At 48.2% G+C, this 18,880-nt stretch overlaps 2 protein-coding genes across 3 annotated transcripts in view; one reads left to right on the top strand and one right to left on the bottom strand.

The window, feature by feature from the left end:
* The window catches only part of MYBBP1A (MYB binding protein 1a), a 71,898-nt gene extending 68,842 nt beyond the window's left edge, over positions 1-3,056 (bottom strand). The window contains exons 1-4 of the mRNA XM_068154480.1: positions 2,854-3,056; positions 2,563-2,658; positions 1,645-1,728; positions 645-719 (exon numbers count right to left, since the gene is read on the bottom strand). Coding sequence (XP_068010581.1) covers positions 645-719; positions 1,645-1,728; positions 2,563-2,658; positions 2,854-3,030 — 432 coding nt within the window. The 5' untranslated portion in view covers positions 3,031-3,056. The remainder of the gene's footprint in view (positions 1-644; positions 720-1,644; positions 1,729-2,562; positions 2,659-2,853) is intronic.
* Positions 3,057-4,166: 1,110 nt separating this feature from the next.
* Positions 4,167-16,793, top strand: EIF4H (eukaryotic translation initiation factor 4H). Of its 2 annotated transcripts, XM_068154478.1 has the most exons (7): positions 4,167-4,274; positions 10,497-10,678; positions 11,657-11,721; positions 11,818-11,914; positions 12,548-12,613; positions 14,450-14,608; positions 14,817-16,793. In XM_068154478.1, exons 1-7 carry the CDS (start codon positions 4,216-4,218, stop codon positions 14,951-14,953), a joined length of 765 nt encoding a protein of 254 aa, XP_068010579.1. In that variant the 5' UTR covers positions 4,167-4,215; the 3' UTR covers positions 14,954-16,793. The 2 variants fall into 2 exon arrangements, with proteins under 2 accessions (XP_068010579.1, XP_068010580.1); XM_068154479.1 differs by lacking the exon at positions 12,548-12,613.
* The last annotated feature ends 2,087 nt before the right edge of the window (positions 16,794-18,880 follow it).

Raw genomic sequence — 18,880 nt, 5'->3', positions numbered from 1 at the left:
TGAGTAATAATCTACTCCTGAGATCCTTACGCCTAACTGAGGAGGAACTTCCTCACACTGAGAAAGGTAGAGCACCAGAACAGGCTACCCACAGAGATGGTGGAGTCTCCATCTCTGAAGTCATTCAAAGCCCACCTAGATGTCATAGAATCAACAGGGTTGGAAAGGACCTCAAAGATCATCAAGTTCAAACTGTCACCCAAGACCTCATGCATCCTGTGTAACATGCTCTAGGTGAACCTGCTCTGGCAAGGGTGTTGGATGAGATAATCTCCAGAGGTCCCTTCCAACCCCCTTAAGATGGGGGTCTTATCAACACTTATAATCGTAGCAAGGATTCCTACACAATGCCATCTGGACAGGCCACTCAACCTTTCCCAAAATGGTGTTTTCTGGCTGCATAAGACAACAGCTCTCTTCTTTCCAGGAGTGACAGGAGCCTCCCGTACTATCGGACACACTTCCTACACTCTAGTCAGCAACAGATATTTGAAAACCACAAGAAGTCCACAAAAAAATGAACTGAAGTTGATGTCTCAAGTCCCATCTCAACAACTAGCCAATGACCCAGCCTTTCTCTCTAGAACATCTCTCCAGACAGCTCCAGAACTGGTAAGTTTGCCTCATACCTACAGCAATGTTACCTTAATGAGCCGGCCGGACTGAAAGAGAGCCATGACTCCAAAGAAGTTTCCAAAAGCAGCATTTCTCACAAGCTTCTGAAAAGGAAAGAAACAAAAGGTCTTAAAAATCCCCTTCATGAAGCAGTTAGATTTCACATTCAGCTACAGCTCTGGCCAGTGGAACGAGGTAGCTGGAACATCTAGCCTTGAACACCCTGCCATATGAAACCAACATGCTGAAAAGTCACCCCTTGCACTGTGTAAGCAGGGAGGTCATTCTGCCCCTGTGCACTGCACTGGTTAGGCCACACCTTGAGTTCTGTGTCCAGCTCTGGGCCCCTCAGTTTAGGAAAGATGTTGAGTTGCTAGGTGTCCAGAGAAGGGCAACAAAGCTGGGGAGGGGTTTGGAGCACAGCCCTGTGAGGAGAGGCTGAAGGAGCTGGGGTTGGTTAGTCTGGAGAAGAGGAGGCTCAGGGGAGACCTTCTTGCTCTCTACAACTACCTGAAGAGAGGCTGTAGCCAGGCGGGGGTTGGTCTCTTCTCCCAGGCACCCAGCACCAGAACAAGAGGACACAGTCTCAAGCTGTGCCAGGGGAGGTTCAGACTGGATGTTAAGAGAAAATTCTACACAGAATGTGCTGCCCAAGGAGGTGGTGGAGTCACCATCACTGGAGGTGTTTAGGAGGAGACTGGATGGGGTGCTTAGTGCCATGGTTTAGTTGATTAGGTGGTGTTGGATGATAGGTTGGATGCAGTGATCTTGAAGGTGTCTTCCAACCTGGTCTATTCTATTCTATTCTATTCTATTCTCCTCCCATCACACAGATAACTCTTGGCTAAATTAGGGCTAGAGGACAATGTCATCAATTTCCAGCCTTCACAGACACTCCCATTATTTCATTACAGCCATTTCTTTTAGCAACAACCCCAAATCCACAGTATCCAGGCACCAAGCCTTCAAAGAACAGAGGATGGTTAATTTAACCTAGCTGCTGGCCAGCGCTGCTAGGAGCTGACTCACCTTCTTCACTTTCTCCAGGTTGTGTTTTTCTTTTATCTCTTCCAGGACACTGCACATTGGAATTTCCTCAAAAGCCTGCAAGACCTGAGGAGATGGATGGAACAGCTCCATTTGCAGTTATTCTGGTTTATAAGGTTTGTTGGGCTAAGCCCAAATAAGAGCTGAACAGCTGTTCAGCATAGCAGCAGATGTGCAGCTTTATTAGGCCAGAGTAGAGACAAGTAGATCAGTAAAGGACATGTCAGAATAGGAACTAGTGTAGACCTTTTTTATTTCCCCCTGTACATGACATAACAGGATTAATAATGAGAACATTTTGCTGCAAATACATGACCCTGTAGCAGAAGCAATTAAACTTTTCAGACATGGGCAAGGCCATGATCAAAGTGGGATGCACACAGGCTCTTCTGCATTATCAGCTTCTTAGGTGAGATGAGGCCAGATCCCACTGGTGATCCCAAGAACTGGGGCTCTTGCTATGTTACAGACTCAAACAGCACGAAGGAAAAAAGCCAGTTTTGAAGTGTGTGTTGTAAAGGGCTGCCTTTTCACATCTCCCACACAAACAGCCAGGAGCAAGTCAATTTTAGGAAGTCAAAATAGTTGTACAGGCACCATAATGGAAAACCTGATCCAAGTTTGGAAATTAAGGATGGTTCTGGAAGCAGGATAGAATTCTGCAGCATGAGTGTGATCGTGGCACAGCTTCTATCTTTATAGGTGCTTCTATACCCGACTAGCATCATTTAAACCTGCAGTTCCCTATGCTGTCTGCAGAAGCCTTCCCTGCCATCCTCATGCAGAAGCTGGCAGAGGGGAGACCTCCAGCCTCTTCGCACACAGCAAAGCACAACCCTAATCACTGCTGGGGCTGGCAAGGGGCCGCCGAGCGCTCTACCCGGCCCTGCAGACACTAACCTGCGCCAGGGCCAAGCTGAAGCCAGGCCGGGCAGCCTCACGGGTGGCTCCCAGTCCTTCCACCAGACGCTTCAGGGTGTACTTCAGCTCATCATCCTGAAAAACAAACCCAGCTGCGGCGGTGCGTGCGCTGCTGCCAGCCCGGCGGGGCTGCGGGACGCCTCACCGCACCCGCACCATGCCTCTGCCCGTTACCGAGCGTGAGCGGACAGAAGAGCCGTGCCGACCCCGCGCCTGCCGGTACCCACAGCCCTGCCAGCAAGCCAGCCGCGGCCCCGGCCCCCTCCTCACCTTCTTGCCCTCCCGCAAGTGCCGCAGGAGGTTCTCGGTGGCCGCCAGCCGCACCTCCTGCTCCGGCTTGGCGATGTCCCAGAAGAAGTCAAGGAAGGCGCGGCCCTGCCGCAGCACTCCGCGGGGGTCGGCGACCACGGGGCCGACCTGCCCCTCTTGGCCCTCCAGCTCCGCCATGCCGCCGCCGCCGCACGTGGGGCCGCCGCCGTCCTGCGCCCGCTCCGCCTCTTCCGGGGCAGCGGGGCCCGAGCGGAGACGGGGCTGAGAGACCCGCCGAGCCGCTGCCTGCCGAGCCGCTGCGTGCCGTGCCTCCAGCGCCCGCGCCTCCTGACGGGGGCCTCGGCTTCCCGTCAGCAACGCGGCTTCCCCTCAGCGCCCCGCGCCCCCTCAGCCCTGCGCGCCCCTCGCGGCCACCCCTCAGCGCCATATTCCCCTCCCCGTCGCCCAGCCCTGCACCTCCGCAGGCCTCCCCTGCACCTCCGTTGGTCCCTCCCCTGCCCCAGAGGCTTCCTTTGCTCCCCCGCGCCTCGATTAGCAGCTCTGGAGGGAGGTTTGAATCCTCCCCGCAGGAAGGCGAGGCTGAAGCCGCGCGGGGTGAGCGGGGCAGGGCGCGCTGCCTCTGCCTTTCGGTAGCACGATGGACGAGAGAGACTAGCACGTTGTTGTCATACCAGAAACTGTACATCGTGCAGCGTTACTGTAGAACCTGAAATAGTGGCCCAAGAATAGGAAATAAATCAATCCGTGCAAAGGGTACATTCTTAAGAACACCGAGGATCTCTGGGGTGCAGCCCATTGTCTTTATTCACAGTACAACACAGCGCTGTTCTCCAGCTGGCGCGCAAACACCGCACACGTTTGCTGCCTGCCTTCCAGCCTCTCATCCCGTGCCAGTCGCAGGAGTGCAGGGAATAAGTGTAACGCCTGGAGCCCAAACCACCTCTGCCTTTGATCTTATCCGCAGCACCAGCAAGATGACTTGGGGACACAGGAGAGACCAGCCCTGGGCTAACACACCGGGGCGGCTGAAGCACGCTCCAGGGCCAACGGCTTAGGCTGGTATCACCACTATCCGCCCAGCCCCGACTCGCAGCTCACACCAGAGGCTGCCCCGAGAGCAGGGCGGCGCTGAGCAGAGCCGTGACCTGGGGACGCCGGTGAGTGTTTGTGACGGAAGCGGAGGAGCCGCCAGCCACCCGGCCTTCCCGACAGGCAGTAGTGCAGACGGCCCCGGCGGGGCGGAGAGCTGCAGACAGGCACCGCGAGGGGCAGCCCTGGCCCGGGCCCCGCCATATATAAGCGGCGCGGGGTCCTGCAGGCGCGGTCCTGTCACGCTCGCACGGGGAGGAGGCTGAGGTGGCGATGGCGGATTTTGATCCTTACGACGATCGGGCCTACAGCAGCTTCGGCGGCGGCCGGGGGTGAGCCAGGAGGCTGGGCCGCTGGGGAGCGCCGAAGGCTCCCTTCGGAGCAATGAGGGAAGGAGGGAATGGCGCTGCGTGCCCGCCCGGCCGGGCGAGGAGGGGGCGCGGCCGGGCAGGGCCCAGCCTGCCCCTTTCCCTGTGGAGATGGCGGGCGGGTAGGGCGGTTGGAGAGAGGGACCGAGGGAACACTGTTTTTAGGAACCTTCCGAGCTCGGCTTGCCCCGCCACCTTTCCAGTTCTGGAAGATGGGGTTAAGCCCAGCGAGGCGCGGCTCCCTCCCGCTTTGTGAGGTCAGGAGGGGGCTGCGGTGTCCCAGGAGGGGTTAGCGACCGTCCCCTCGCTACCGCGGGGTGAGTGCCGCAAGGTTTAGGGCCTGGCTGCTTGGGAACGCCGGGAAGGGGCGGGGAGGAGGGTGTCGCTGTGTTCCCGCCGGCCCGGAGGCGAGTGGAGGGGGGGATTTGGGGAAGTGCTGGGCCAGAGCCAAGGTAGGCCGCCAGGAGCTCCTGCAGGGACAGACCGGGAGATGGGAGGAGGGAGCCTCCCGTGAAGGACTGTAGGGAGGCCCCTGTTCTGTAGGGACGCGCTTCGCACGGCGAGGTGCCCGGCGGCGCGGGGAGCGGCTGCCGCGGCCCCGAGAGCGGGCAGCGTGGTGATGCCTGCAGCAGGGAGGAAAGGGGAGGGCTTTGTGGTGCCTCCGGTTGGGGAGGACTATGAGCCGCCGTCCTGCATTATCCGGGGCTCCCGTGCCCGCTCTAAACCTCTGACCCTTAGGAAGAGGGTTCGTCTCCTTTCTGTTTCATTGGTCGAGAGCGCACGTCGGCGAGTAGGTACAAAGACAACCAGCAATTTCGAAGTTTGTCTTAAATCTGGTTAGGTTGATGCAATTAGCAATTAACTGTTTTGAAGGTTGGTGGCATCTAAGTTTCTATGTGTGCTAAAATAAGACAGTAGGCATTAAACTGCAAAATAAACAAGGTATGTTTCCTGACCAGCAATGTTCTTTCCTGTTCCTGGAGTAATAAATCTTCCTCACTCCAGACTGTTTAGATAGCAGGAGCTACAGCTGGGGTTCTCTTGTCTTTGGAAACACTGGCACTTCAGCTCTGTAAGGTCACTTTATTCGTGAATACCTTTTGTGTTTAAAGAAGAGATGTCCCAGAACAGAGATGATGTAGCCACTTACAATTCTGTTACTTTTGCTTCATTCTATAGCAAACAACCTTGGCAACAGCCTAAAGTAGCACTTGACACTCAATTCAAATGTTACTATCCAGTCTGTGAAGTCATAAAATGAAAGTTAAAATGTTACTTGCAGTGTTCAGATTTCAGCACTCTCTCAGATGTTTAGGTCAACTAAAGATACCCTACTGATTTGTAGATGCCTTTGCAGGTGAGAAAATGCACTTTATCAGAATGAGCTGTAGTTTTAAACCTCAGATGCTACTGATGAGTCCAACTTTTACTCCCATCTAATTTGTCACTGTTGGTAAGTTACAAACAGCTCATTCACCATTTCAGACCTTAACAGGTCTCTGTTTTGTATGAAGTCCTGGGTATGTGTAGCCCACGTATGACTGTTCTTGGAGGTTCTGTTTAAAGAATCCCATGTCAACTTAGTGACTCCTCCTCTCGTTTTGAAGTGCTCTAAGAATAAGAACAGTGACAACTCCACTAAGATACAGGGAATTTGGTGGAGTGGCTTTTTGTAGGCTCTTCAGTTTGTATAGAGTGAGCACATGTTCTAAGTGGGACAGGTAGAGAACAGCCATGTGTAAATGCTGACATATTTAAGATCTCTGTGTTTCTCACATTCCTCCAAATTATGGTGGAAAAGCAGCAGAATATGGCTGGTGAGATGGGACAAGGGTTTTGGTGCACCTGAGACGCCTGGTAGTGCACTGGTGAGGAGCTGAAGCATAATGCTTTATGCAAAGGCCACTTAGTTGCCGGTGAAGAACGTGCTGCTGACATTAATAACAAAAGGCTTACTATAAAAGCTCCTTGGTAAGTGGTTTGGAGCCCCAAATTTGACACAAAGCCCTGTAATTAAACATACTGAGGCCTGGGTGAAACTGAACATCTGTAAAGCTTCTCAAAGCTGACGGAAACTATTTATCACTCCTGACTTGCTGGTAGGCTGTTTATTTAGGTGTGGCTTTAAGCACTGGACTTAATACTGAGCACCCTACTCAAAGGTTAAGATTCATCTGCTGCAGTGCTGAACAAGTGAAAAGGGGGAGCTAGTCTCAATTCTGGCATTTTGGGTCCTTTCTTACCCATTTAGTGTTAGTAGATGTCTCCTAACTTTTAAGCTTGGGTAAGCTGTTTGTAGCTGTTGCTGCTTGCAGAGATGTACTGGATTGCTTGAATAAATTGGGTGTGTATTTAGAGTTGTGGGCTTGGAGACTCTCCACAAAACTGGCATCCTGCTGAGCCCTGTGCTGCCTCTGGTAAAGCACGAAGGTTGGAATCCAGTCAGGCTGTTGTTTCTGTTGTGCAGAAAGATAAATACTGAGCTATTGTTTTGAGCCTTAGTGAAAGGCTGTTACACTCAAATACTGGCTTTCAAGTTATTCTTTGTTTCAAACTTATGATACATCTTGTCTTCTGGAGAGAATAACTAAGCTTTCTAAAAGAATAGCTTCAGAATTATAGTTCAGTTGTTCTGTCACCCCAATATGGCCTTACAGTGTCATAAATTCAGCCCACCAAAAAGTAAGTCTCTCATTACAGAGGTGTTTGTTTCTGCATTTGCTAGAAGCAAGTTTTTTTTTCTCTTCAGTTTCCTGCAAAGAAATCCAGGAGTTGTCTTCTTTCAGATTCCCACATTATGATGACATAATTATTACCTAATTGTCTGAGCAAAAATTTACACTAAGTGGGGAAATGCAGATACTAAACGTTTTGGTGTGACCCAGTTCACTTAGCTCAGATGTTTTTAATTATAGTTGACTTTTGTCCTATTTTGTTATAAATGAGAGCATCTTTCCATCTCATTGTTTGGTTACTGAAGTCAGCCTTCCTTTATTTCACTGCTTCAGTGTGGTAAAAACCGTATGGAACTGTAGAAAGTTTGGGTTGGTGTTGCTTATACTGGAAACTTAGTTTAGAATCTAGTTATTGAGCATTCCTGCTCTTCAGATGGAGACTAAAGTACCCAGTATATGGTTATATAAGTGGTATCTGAGGCCTTGATAGATCAAATTTAAAAATGCTTGCTTTCCTGACTTAATATCAGTAGGGATTGCACAACAGGGCATGGATTTCCACACAGTACCCTGTGAAGTTCTGATTTGCTGTGATAGAAACAAGGTTTGTCTGTAACCCAAAATTCTTTTGGGGATTGCTAACTTAAGGGTGTGGTTTCAGAAGTAGCTCAAATTGATCTGAGTGGAGGTTGCTGTTGAAAGCTGTACGCTAAGCCCTCCTTCTCTTTCTCCTTCCCATGTTGGCACCGTTGCTCTGTGCAGCTGTCCAGATCACCTTGTTGATCTGGCTGAGAATTGAAGTTCAGGGCAACTTGTTTAGGTGCATCAGCTCACTGAGCCAGATGACTGGCAGTCCAGAGAACATGGTGAGAAGGTATAGAAGGGAACACTCCTTTTAAACTTAGCTGAAGCAGTTTGGTGTTCCTGTAGAGCATGACAATTAAGTTTTTTGTCTATAAATTAGATTATGGTATTGTAATAGCTGATTTTAAGGCCATAATTGAGAATTAAGGACGAAGGCATGGAACCAATTCTACATATTGTGGAACTCTACTTTCTTGGAGTTCTCCCTCAAGACTCCAGTCTTAAGACCACAGTACACACACAGCACCCAACTGTAAGAGCTCTAGTTCTCCAGTATGTTTTTGACTTGACCTACTAATGAGGCAAAAGCATATGAGGAATATTGTCCAAAAATGCTAAAATTTGAACTTCAGTGTACACTAAGGATATGTAGGTTGTGATTCAAGTGCATTTAGCAGCATGCTGATGGAGTCAATGACAAATGTCTCTTGCACAGAGCTGCTACCATAAAAAGGCACAAACATCAGGTGAGAGGCACAAAACCCAGGCTCACCTAGGAGGAGTTAAGGAATCCTACTCAAGATTTCTGCTTTATCTGATTCATTAATAATATTTATTCTGGAATGAAAAGGAGGGGGAGGGAGGGAAAGGGTACATTGCTTGGCCAATGGATTGTCTGGCCATGTGCAGCCAGCCAGAATAAAAGAAGATAATAATTATTCAGCCTTCTGTATTTCAGGTAGGACTCTGCAGAAATGTAATTAGTCTGTGTCACACTAGCAAACTCTGGTCTGGTACACTTTGTGTTTCACTGTGCTCTTAAAGGTACAGTGAGCCTCCTGGAAAGGGAGCAGGCTTGAAGAAAGCCCTGTGAGAGTAAGGCATTGAGGGAGAGCAGGGGCAGAGTAGAAGGCAGGCAACTCGGGTAAAAGTCAAAGATTGCTTAGGTGGGGCAAATGGTGTTGGAACCAGTGGCAGTGGCATCCTGTAGTTTGGAAATCCAGGATCTCTAATGTAAGGTCATCGTGTGCCCACAGTACAGATCTTGCTGTCTGTAAAAGAGAGCTTTAGAAGAGTCATGTCTACAGGAGATGTATTAACAGGCAGATGTGTTACATGTATGCAGTGGAGAATTCAGCTGTTGCAGTCTAGTTTTTCAGCAAGCAATGCCAGTAGCCTGAAGTGAGAGTGAGAGGGAAAACAGGGGAAAAGTTTACTTCAGTCTGTGATTGTGTTATCTGTTCAGTTCAGAGCATTCCAGTCCTGTTATCTGACAATTAGGGCAATAATTTCAGTTAGAGCAAGATGTTTCTGTTAGGCTAAATGCTGCTGAGGTAATTTTAGATAATTTTGGAGTGGTTGTTGATCATAAACTATCAAGTTGAATAAGCATTGGCTCCAGCTTAATTTTTGGGTAATGCCTGTGTCATGTAAGCATTTATTTACTGCTATAAATTAAGATTAATTTTGTCTAATTTTGGGTTTATTTGTTCTTGTTTTCAAGACATGATGCTTTTGAGTAGGGGACAATAGAGAACCTTATGTTGCTTTTCCTAGTGGATTGTGGGATGAGAGAATTTCACTCATTTTACTGCTGAGCCCACCTGTAATATAGTTATATGTTCATAGAATGGCTTAGGTTGGAAGGGACCTTAGAGATCATCTACTCCAACCTCCCCACCATGGGCAGGGACACCTCTCAACTAGACATGGCTATTCAAGGCCTCATTCAGCCTGGCCATGAGCACCCACAGGGAGGAGGCAGCCACAACCTCCCTGGGCAACCTATTTCAGAGTCTCACTACCCTACAGAAGAGCTTCCTCCTATGATCCAATCTAAACCTACTTTCCCTCAGCTTAAAACCATTCTCCCTTGCCCTATTGCTAGACAACCTTATGAAAAGTCCCTCCCTAGCCTTCCTGTAGAATAAACCTTTATTTAGAATAAACCAAACCAGGTTGGAAGAGACCTTCAAGATCATTGTGTCCAACCCATCAACCAATCCAACCCACCCAAACAGCTAACCCATGGCACCAAGCACCCCATCAAGTCTCCTCCTGAACACCTCCAATGATGGCAACTCCACCACCTCCTTGGGCAGCCCATTCCAATGGGCAATCACTCTTTCTGTATAGAACTTCTTCCTAACATCCAACCTGAACCTCCCCGGCGCAGCCTGAGACTGTGTCCTCTTGTTCTGGTACTGGCTGCCTGGGAGAAGAGACCATCATCCGCCTGGCTACAACCTCCCTTCAGGTAGTTCTAGAGAGCAATAAGGTCACCCCTGAGTATCCTCTTTTCCAGGCTGAGCAATCCCAGCTCCCTCAGTCTTTCCTCATAGGGCTTGTGTTCCAAACCCCTCACCAACTTCATAGCCCTTCTCTGGACTCATTCCAGCAAGTCAACATCCTTCTGGATGTCTTCAGGTATTGGAAGGCAGCTCTAAGACCATCCTGAAGCCTTCTCTAGGCTGAAAAACCCCAGCTCCCTCAGCCTATTTGTTTTGCCACTGAAGAACAAGTGTACGAGAGATGAGGTGGCCAGTAGTGGAGGTGTCAGGTACAGGCAAAGGGGTAGAAAAAAATAACCAAAGTTGTGGGGAAAAGCCACTCCCATGAAGTCAGACTGCAGCTGAGCAGTGCTGTGTACTGCATTCCCAGCTGTGTTGGCAGTCAAGTTCCAGAGACACCTTTTTGTCGTTGACAGGTCTCGTGGTGGTGGCCTCGGTTCTCGCAAACAGAAAGAGCTGCCAACAGAGCCCCCCTTCACGGCATATGTGGGCAACCTCCCCTTCAACACTGTCCAAGGTGACATAGATGCCATCTTCAAGGATCTCAGCGTAAGGAGCGTACGACTAGTCAGAGACAAGGAAACAGACAAATTCAAAGGTGAGCATTCCGAGTTGGAGGTGGCTAAAGGGTGGGAGAAAGCAAGGTGCTTCTGAAGCCCCTTTAATGGGGAATTGCAGTCTGCTCTGAAGAGCAGTTAGCACTGTTGGGCTGTGTTTGTTCCTGATGTTGACTTATGCAAGTTTCTCATTCACTACCAAGTAAACATCTTGTTTGAGTGAGATTCACTGTTACTTCATCGTCTTGAAGTACAGACTTAACCTGAGTGACAAGAGTCAATGTTTGCCCTGTCATAAAAGGGCTTTCTCAAACTCTGTTTGTCTTGTATGAACTCTGACAAGGCTGAGGTGTCTGACCCTATTCAGAATCATGACCTTAAGTGTTCAGTGCTTACATGAGCTTTAGGTCAGAAGTCTCCCAGAGCTTCAGCTCTACTTCTCTTTCCAGCAGAGAGGGGGAGAAAAAGCAAGTAGCCAAGCCATTCAGTTGTTTTAGAGGATGTCAATCTGATTTCCATTGGAATTGGCCAGTGGAAAGGGAATATATTTGCAAATTACAGGGAGGGGAAGAAGGCTAAACTCTTAACAGAGGGTCTTAGAAAAGAAAGAAATTCACCAAAGGATGTGGTTACAAAATCAGAGTGCTGGCCAAGCAGGTACTTCAGCTTCTTGTTTAACTAATTAGTAACTAAATGTCAATATTCAGCTAAATAATTGTCTGAGGGCACAGAGCAAATCCAAGCTGTAATGAGAGCCCTTTGCTAAGGGGAATTCATCAGGCTCTTGGTGTAGTGCCCATAGAGTTCTGCCTCAAGACTTGTCGCCATCATCAAGAGGCACAGGTAAATACATTCATCATTAATGGTGTCTGGTTCCTGAGTTGTGTACATCCTGCACTTACCAGACCATTGCTGGTGTCTGAAGGAGAAGGGAGACTGTTAGCAGATATGCAGGAAGAGCAGCTTCTTACAGAGGCCTTGCAAAGTGCTGCTATTAACTCTTCAGCTTCTCCTTGCAGGATTTTGTTACGTAGAGTTCGATGAGGTGGAGTCGCTCAAGGAAGCTCTTACATATGATGGGGCAGTAAGTATCCTTGCAATTGCTTTGTGAATTAAAGTCTCAAACTCCTTGGCAGCCCATATGCTACATCCTGAAGTGATTCTCCCCTCTGTTTAACAGCTTTTGGGTGACCGGTCACTCCGAGTGGACATAGCAGAAGGCAGAAAACAGGATAAAGGTGGCTTTGGCTTCAGAAAAGGGGGGCCTGATGACAGAGGTGACTTCCACTTTTCTAGCTACTTTCTTCAATGTAATGGTTGTGGCTGTGACTTCTGGTGCTAGCTAATGCTGAGATAAGGCTGATGGTCTAAGGAGGAAATGTTTTGTACATGTACCCCCATTTCTAACCTAGCTGCTGCTGCTCTTGAAATGTCTGGAATTTAGATGTGCTTCGTGTCCGAAAGCTGAATGTTGTCACTCCTAGCCCAGGAAGTGGGACCAATACCCCTGGTATTGTACAGTGTCTTGCAGAGGACAATCATAAGCCCAACAGTCTGATCTGCTACTATTTTAATATGACATAAGAAAAGTGAGTAAGCACAAGGAGACAAAGACTTATTTTAGACTATCTCCTGTTCCAGGGTCAAAAGAGGCTTTGCTGTACCTGAGGCATAGCTGAAGTAGACTCACTGAAGGTCTCCACTGAATGTGTATTAAATCCTTCTGACCACTTAATCTTGGTTAAGTGAAAGTGGCTTTCTGTTCCTGTGCAATGGAATTTGGTAATAGTGAAACAAAAGGATTTTCCAGCAACATAACTTTGGATGTTGAAGGACTGAAACTTTGGTGTCCCCTTGATCAGTCCTTCCCAGAGCTTCAGACCTGAACACAATTGTGGCTTTTTTCCTAGGAATGGGAGGAGGTTCCAGAGAGTCCAGAGGAGGTGGATGGGATTCCAGAGATGACTTCAATTCTGGTATCAGTATTAACACTTATACAGACAGGCAGCCTAAAAGGCACAGAAATGTTCTCATTTCATGTCAGCTACATTTGTCCCTATTACTGTTTTAATTGAGTCTTCTGTATTCAGCTTTGGACATCCTGCAGCTGCAGTGGGATTCCTCAGGGGGAAATCTTCCATTGCTTAATAACAGAGGGAAGAGTCTTGCATGTATATTTCATTAAATAGTCCTAAATGACAGCATAGTTGTCCAGATGCAGCCTGTGGTGTCCAGGTCTTTAAGCATTTCTCAAATGTGGCCAAGTACATTTCTGAATAGTAGCAGAAACAGACAGCTCCTGTGGAAAAGCTGAGAATGTATTCTTTCAGAGCAGAGGCTTCCACCTTTATAAGGAGATGGGACATAAAGATGTGTGTCCCTGAAGCAAAAACATGTTCCAGAGCACTTTCAAATGCAAAATGTGCCTAAACCTTTAGACCTGTTACAGTAATGCAAGTTGCAGCCAATGACTGAGCTTGCTGAGTGGAAGGTAATGATGCAGCCACTGGGTTTGCTCTTGACTTCCAGTCAGCTTCTAGCTATTAGAATCCAAGGTGATATTAACACTATTGCTGTTGTCCTCTGAAATTGTGGGTTTGGTCCATTTTCTGCTGGGGAGATGCTGGCAAGTGCAACTCTGCAATGTCTGGTCCCTGCTTGAGTGGAATGGACAGAGGAGGAGTGGTTACCAAGAGTGCCTTTGCCACTAGCATGAAACTGAAGTGTGGTGCTGGAGAGAGGAAGCTTGCTACAGCATTGTGCTTAACCTGCCTTTGTAGCTAAGCATTCTGGAGTTACAGCTTTATAGCTTCAGCATCAGCTTCTGCAAGCGTGGATGTATTTCAGCTTGAGATGCTGGATGAGTGATTTGTGAGCCAGAAGTTTAGCATTTTAAGGCTTAGCTGCTACAGAAGCTTTTCCTCTCAGGTTGTACAGCCTTGCTCTGGATCAAGACTTTAAAGATGGTTGTTTGGCACTGAAGTAAGTAATGGACAGTTCTGTAGCTCTGCCAAATACTGAAGTGGAAAGGAAAGTCTCAGATGGGAATAAAACAACTTTCTCTTCCAGTCAGCTTCTGAAAAACTGAGCCTATTCCCCTTAGGTGTGCTGTTAGCCTGAAATATCCTCCTCCCACTGAGTGCAGGGGGCTGGGAGAGATACTGTAGGGTAGTCACTGGGTGCCTACTGGAACTCTGGTCAACAACAGACAGTTCCTGATGATTTTGGTAGATCAACTGAAGCAATGCAGTTGGCTTCATATTCGAAGTACGAGTCGGGGTTTTTTCTAACTCTTCAGTCTAGTAAATGCCTGGTCAGTTCACAGTACAACATTCCAAAGGCTCTGTTTTCCAAGGACTGGACACTTCACCTGCCCCCTTGCTGTTTTCCCATTTGCTCTGTTCCTGCAGCCTTCATGCTCAGGCTGTAGCCAGTGTGATCGATTATCTGGCTACAGGAATATTCCCTGAGCACTTCTGCTGGTGTCTCTGAATTCAGCTAATGGTGTTAACAGACTGAAGTTGCAGCTGAAGCTCTTATTTTAAGCTCACTTGATGATGATCTGCTCTCCAACCCTCCAGTGAGCTTCTAGGTGGACAAAGTAGTTTCTGCCCTTGGCAGAGTGTGTTTGGTTTCAGATGGAATCTGTATGAACCTGTTAGAGCTGCGAAGCACACAGCCTTATGGACAGTGGCTCTCAGTGAATCCTTTTGGACTGACAGCAGTGCCTTGCAAGGCTTTTTCCAAGATAAAAATCTAGATTAAAAGCATTGCCAGATGTGCTCTTTGAACTCACTGCCTTTCATCTTCAGGATTCAAAGACGATGACTTCTTGGGAGGCCGGGGTAGAGGAACCCGCCCTGGAGACCGGCGACCCCCAGGTGCCTCAATGGGAAGCGGTGGCACCGGTCGCTTCAGAGATGGGCCTCCCCTTCGTGGGTCTTACATAGACTTCAGAGAGCCAACAGAAGGTAAACTCTTTCTATCTTCTCTTGACAGTTGGACTCCATCTTAGAGGTGTTCTCTAAACAAGAGAATTCTATGCTTCTATAACTGAGACAATTCTGTGCTTCTATAACTGAGCCTTCCTTCACAAAGGAGACCTCTGCTTGCTTTGGTGGGTTAAAGCTGCTACCCTTGCCAGACAGCTCCTTAAAACCTGAATGATTTCTCTTCCAGAGGAAAGAGCACAGCGACCTCGACTTCAGCTCAAACCTCGAACAGTTGCTACTCCCCTCAATCAAGTAGCCAACCCCAACTCGGCTATCTTCGGTGGAGCCAAGCCCCGAGAGGAAGTAGTAAAAGAGCACGACTGAGTTTGGGGTTGAGAGGGAATGGGGAGGCGGGAGAAAAAGCAAGACAGTACAGAGTGACTAGCTCTGCTGGAATGTCAACCCTGCAGTTTACCATTCCTACCATCGGGTATTTGTCCTCTTTGAAACCCAAAATACAGAGCTTGTGAATGCATGTCAGCTGTTAACAAGTGGTTTTTAGTACGTTCTTGGCTTTGCTGTATCTAGTGCCCGCTTTGTGCTGAGTTGCCCTCTTCTGTTTCCTTCCGAGCGGCACACTTGCCAGTAGATAAGGCGGTGTAGCTGCTTCCACCAGTGTGGAGGTCTCTGGACACAGGTGCTGCTTCACTTCTTCCTTTCTGGGTTTGTTTTACTTTAGAAGCACAGGTTAGACTTAGTTCCTTCCCTGCATTGTTTTGTTTTGCTTCCTCAGTGCTCCTCTTCTGACCTGCATGTCTCGTTCTGTATTGCTGTGGCTCTGAAGAGGAAAACTGGAGAGTCCAGATGAGTTGAGCAGAGAAACTTACAGTTCTAACCAAGTAGTGAAATACCATTTCTGAGCAACTGGTGATGGTGTTCCTGGATGCAGCAGAGCCTCTGGTTAAAAACCAAGGGGACTGCTGCCCTTTCACACAGGCCAGGAAGTATCAATTTCACAGGTGGAAGTAAAATTGGCTGGTGAATAGGTGGTAGAATCACAGTGGGTAAAGCATCTGCCTGCAGGCTCTTGCTGTGGTGGCTGTTGGCCTGGAAATGGTATGGGCCTACTCCTCAGCTGAAGGTTAGTGCTGCAAAGCTGTGCCTCCTTGAGCACAACGGCTCACTGGCTCTTTCTGCTTTACTTTTTTGGGTTTTACATGTTTGGGAAATTTTTAAACGAAGTTTCTACAAATAAAATGGACTCTTTTATTTTTGTTGAAGGAGTATATACTTTTGCCATGCAGTATGTAATCATCCTTAGCCCTTGGTATTTCTTTGCCCAGTGGTGTACAGTTTTAAGACCTCTGCTTTCAACAACAACAACTTGAAAATTGGGCAGATTAGGAACCACCCTGCTATAGATTTCTCTTCCTGTAGAAGTTTGAGTAGAAAGCATCTCTGACTGCTGCATCTCTCTTCACTTGAACTGTTACTTATCAGTGTTGTGGGGGAGGAGGGAGGTGAGGCTGGCGCGAAAGGAGAGAGACCACTCGTGTTTAAAACCACACCCTTGAATCTACAAACACTGAAGTGTGGATGTGTCCAGTGCATGAGAGACACTTGGGCCCCTAATGCTAGTGCTGACAGCTTTCAGATAAAACAGCTGGCACACCAGAGTGCTTGCCAGAGGAGTTTGGAAGCATGGCTGCTTCACCGCCAGCATCACTGGCTAGTGGTGAATTCCTTCCCTCGAGATCCCTTGAATGTCAGAGTCCCAGCAATTTACAGAACTACTCTTTCCTTCCTTCTGCTGCCTGTCACTTAATCTGCTTCTGAGATAAGAACCATTTGTCTAACACTAATAACTTTTAAATTGAGACAGACATGCATTGGTGTGGTGGTATTCCCAACCCACGGCCGACCCTCTTTTACCTCTTCAATGTGGAAAAGGTTTTTATGAACAAATTTCCCCCCCCATACACGAAACGAAAAGGCAAACCCAACCCTCACCTCTAGTCACAGCTGTTGACTTTTAAAGGTTTAAAAAGGAAAAAACCAACAAAAAAGAGGAAAAACAAAAACAAAAAAAGGAGAAAAAAGAGGAAAAGGAAAAAAAAGAAGAAGAATTCCAAACACTTAACACATTCTGCTTCGTAACAAAAGAAATTTATGGATATGGTATTTTGTGAATGATCTTTTAAATAAAAGAAAACATTAAGTAATATTTAACATTGGTCTTTCTTGAGTCTGCCAAAGCATGGTTGATTGGGGTTTTGTTTTTCTTGCCCCTCCTCAGTTTTCAAACGTTGTGTTCAGCTTGGAAATTGCCTCCCCTTCCGTGTCAGGAAGCCGGCACCAGACCCCTTCTGCCGCTAGTAAGGGGGAGGAGGAAAAGATGAAGGGGAGGAATCAAATCTTGTTTCAAATCTCAACAAGTGCTGCAACGTGCAGGGTGTTGGACACAGCTTTCCCTCCGCCAAGTTCTTTGTCCCGTGGCTTCAGTGTAACTTCAGTCACCTGGCCAAGGCCGCCAGGCAGAATTCAGCCGTGCTGTAGCTTGAAGGTCACAGCTGCTTGTGCCGTTTCCTGCAGCTGGATCGTGCAGCCCTCTGCCCAGAATCCTCTGCCTGGTACAGGGCACAATATCTGTCCTCCCAGCTTGAGTAGTGATCAGCTTAAGGTGGAGTCTTTGTGGTAGGGTAAAGGCAACATCAGCTTGCTGCTGTCTTACCCAATTTCTCCCTTTTTCAGCTGACCTGTTTCCCACTAAACATAACTGGCAGGGAGGCTTTGAAGTATGTGAGAGACAGGTTTTGATTGAGGAAACGAGCCCTGACCTTCCTGCTGGCTTTAGTGCTTTCCACAGCATGAAAGGATGGGAAGCGTTCCTCCCTTCCAGTTACTCAGTCCACTCTTCAGACCTGCTGGCAGGGACAGCTTGAGCAGAGAAGTCAAATCCTGCTCTGAAGCCCCTTGCTCCTGGCTGTCTTAGGGGAGTACCAGCTGCGGTTCAGAATGTCAGAGCAGGGCTGCCTAGGTGAGAGTGTGCTCTTCAGCTGCTGCCCCAAGGCTTGCTCAAAGCTGGCCTTTCAAAGCTGGCAGTGGAAGCAATCATTTCATCCCTGTGTGGAGGAAAGTGACACTGATTGGCGAGCAAGGCAGAGAGATGGGGAGTGGCTCATCTTGGCTCTCTAAGTGTTTTTCTGTATCTGCTAACCTTTTGTCCAGGGTTTCCTACCAGAGAGTGCAGCCTAATCCCAAACATTTACCTCTGTAGCAGCTCTTTGTATACCAACATTAATGTATCTCCTGCCTTCTTTAAAGCATTCTGCTTCCAGTAGGGTTAAGGGTCAGACTTCCCCAGTCCCTTTTCCTTTCCCCCTTTAAACATTCTCCCATGCAGAGCCATGGCAAAGTAGCTTGGGTTAACAGCTGACAAAACTATGTTTAATATATGGAAGAGGCATTTCAGCTTTGGAGGAGGCAGCAAGATGATTTTTAACCTACCCCATACAGGAAAAAGCAGTTAAGGTTTAATCTGTAGTGCTTAATTTTACTCACTGCTTAATTTTGCTCACAGCTTAAAGCTAAGCCTGGCATGGCAAAGCCTGAACCAAGGAGGTTATTGGCAGTGGCAACCTGGATGAGTCACTTGTGGCTGTTCTCACCAAGTTATTTCTAGTAGCTGTGCAGAAACTTCTTCAAACTTGAGCTTAAAAAAATAACCCAAAGTGAAGTGAGGAATGCAGCAGACAGCTTTTGGCACTGCAATTGGGTTTGCTTTGCTGCTGTAGGAAGTGCTTTGTTGTGTTTCTCCAGTGGGGTTGCAGTGGGGAAGGCTGGCATGGTGTCTCTGCAGGGCTGTGGGCCAACACAGGTGGAAGCAATGTGCATCTAATGGGCTGCAAAACTCCACTGGGGACCACCAGAGAATAAACCCCACTGGGTTCCCAAGCCCAGGAGCAGTTCCAGGAGAGCTAATCCCAGATGGCAGCAGGCCAAAGCTGGCATGGGTGTGTTGCCAGCTCACTGGACCATGCAAGTCTAATAAATCTAATCTGAGGGGGTCTTTGGGCTTGTGCTCATGGATGTTGTTCTGATGGGTGAAGAAAGAGGTGCAGGAGCAGTTGCATGGGCTGCTGATAGAGTCAAGTTCAATTTGTGTCCTTGGGGGTGGCTTACCTGTCTTCCTAGAGGACCAATAAGATGTTAACCTACTACTGAGGTGCACTGGCACTGCTGAGTCCCCAGTGTTGACCATGAGTGGCTGAAGTTCTGCTGGTTGTGGCTGAGATTTGCTGTCCCAGGGCA

The sequence above is a fragment of the Melanerpes formicivorus genome, unplaced genomic scaffold (genome assembly GCF_026170545.1).
Source record: "Melanerpes formicivorus ecotype bairdi unplaced genomic scaffold, bMelFor1.0.p_v2 SCAF_29, whole genome shotgun sequence".
NCBI lineage: Eukaryota > Metazoa > Chordata > Aves > Piciformes > Picidae > Melanerpes > Melanerpes formicivorus.
Note: the sequence above shows the minus strand (reverse complement) of the source record. Positions and strands in the feature narration are given on the sequence as shown.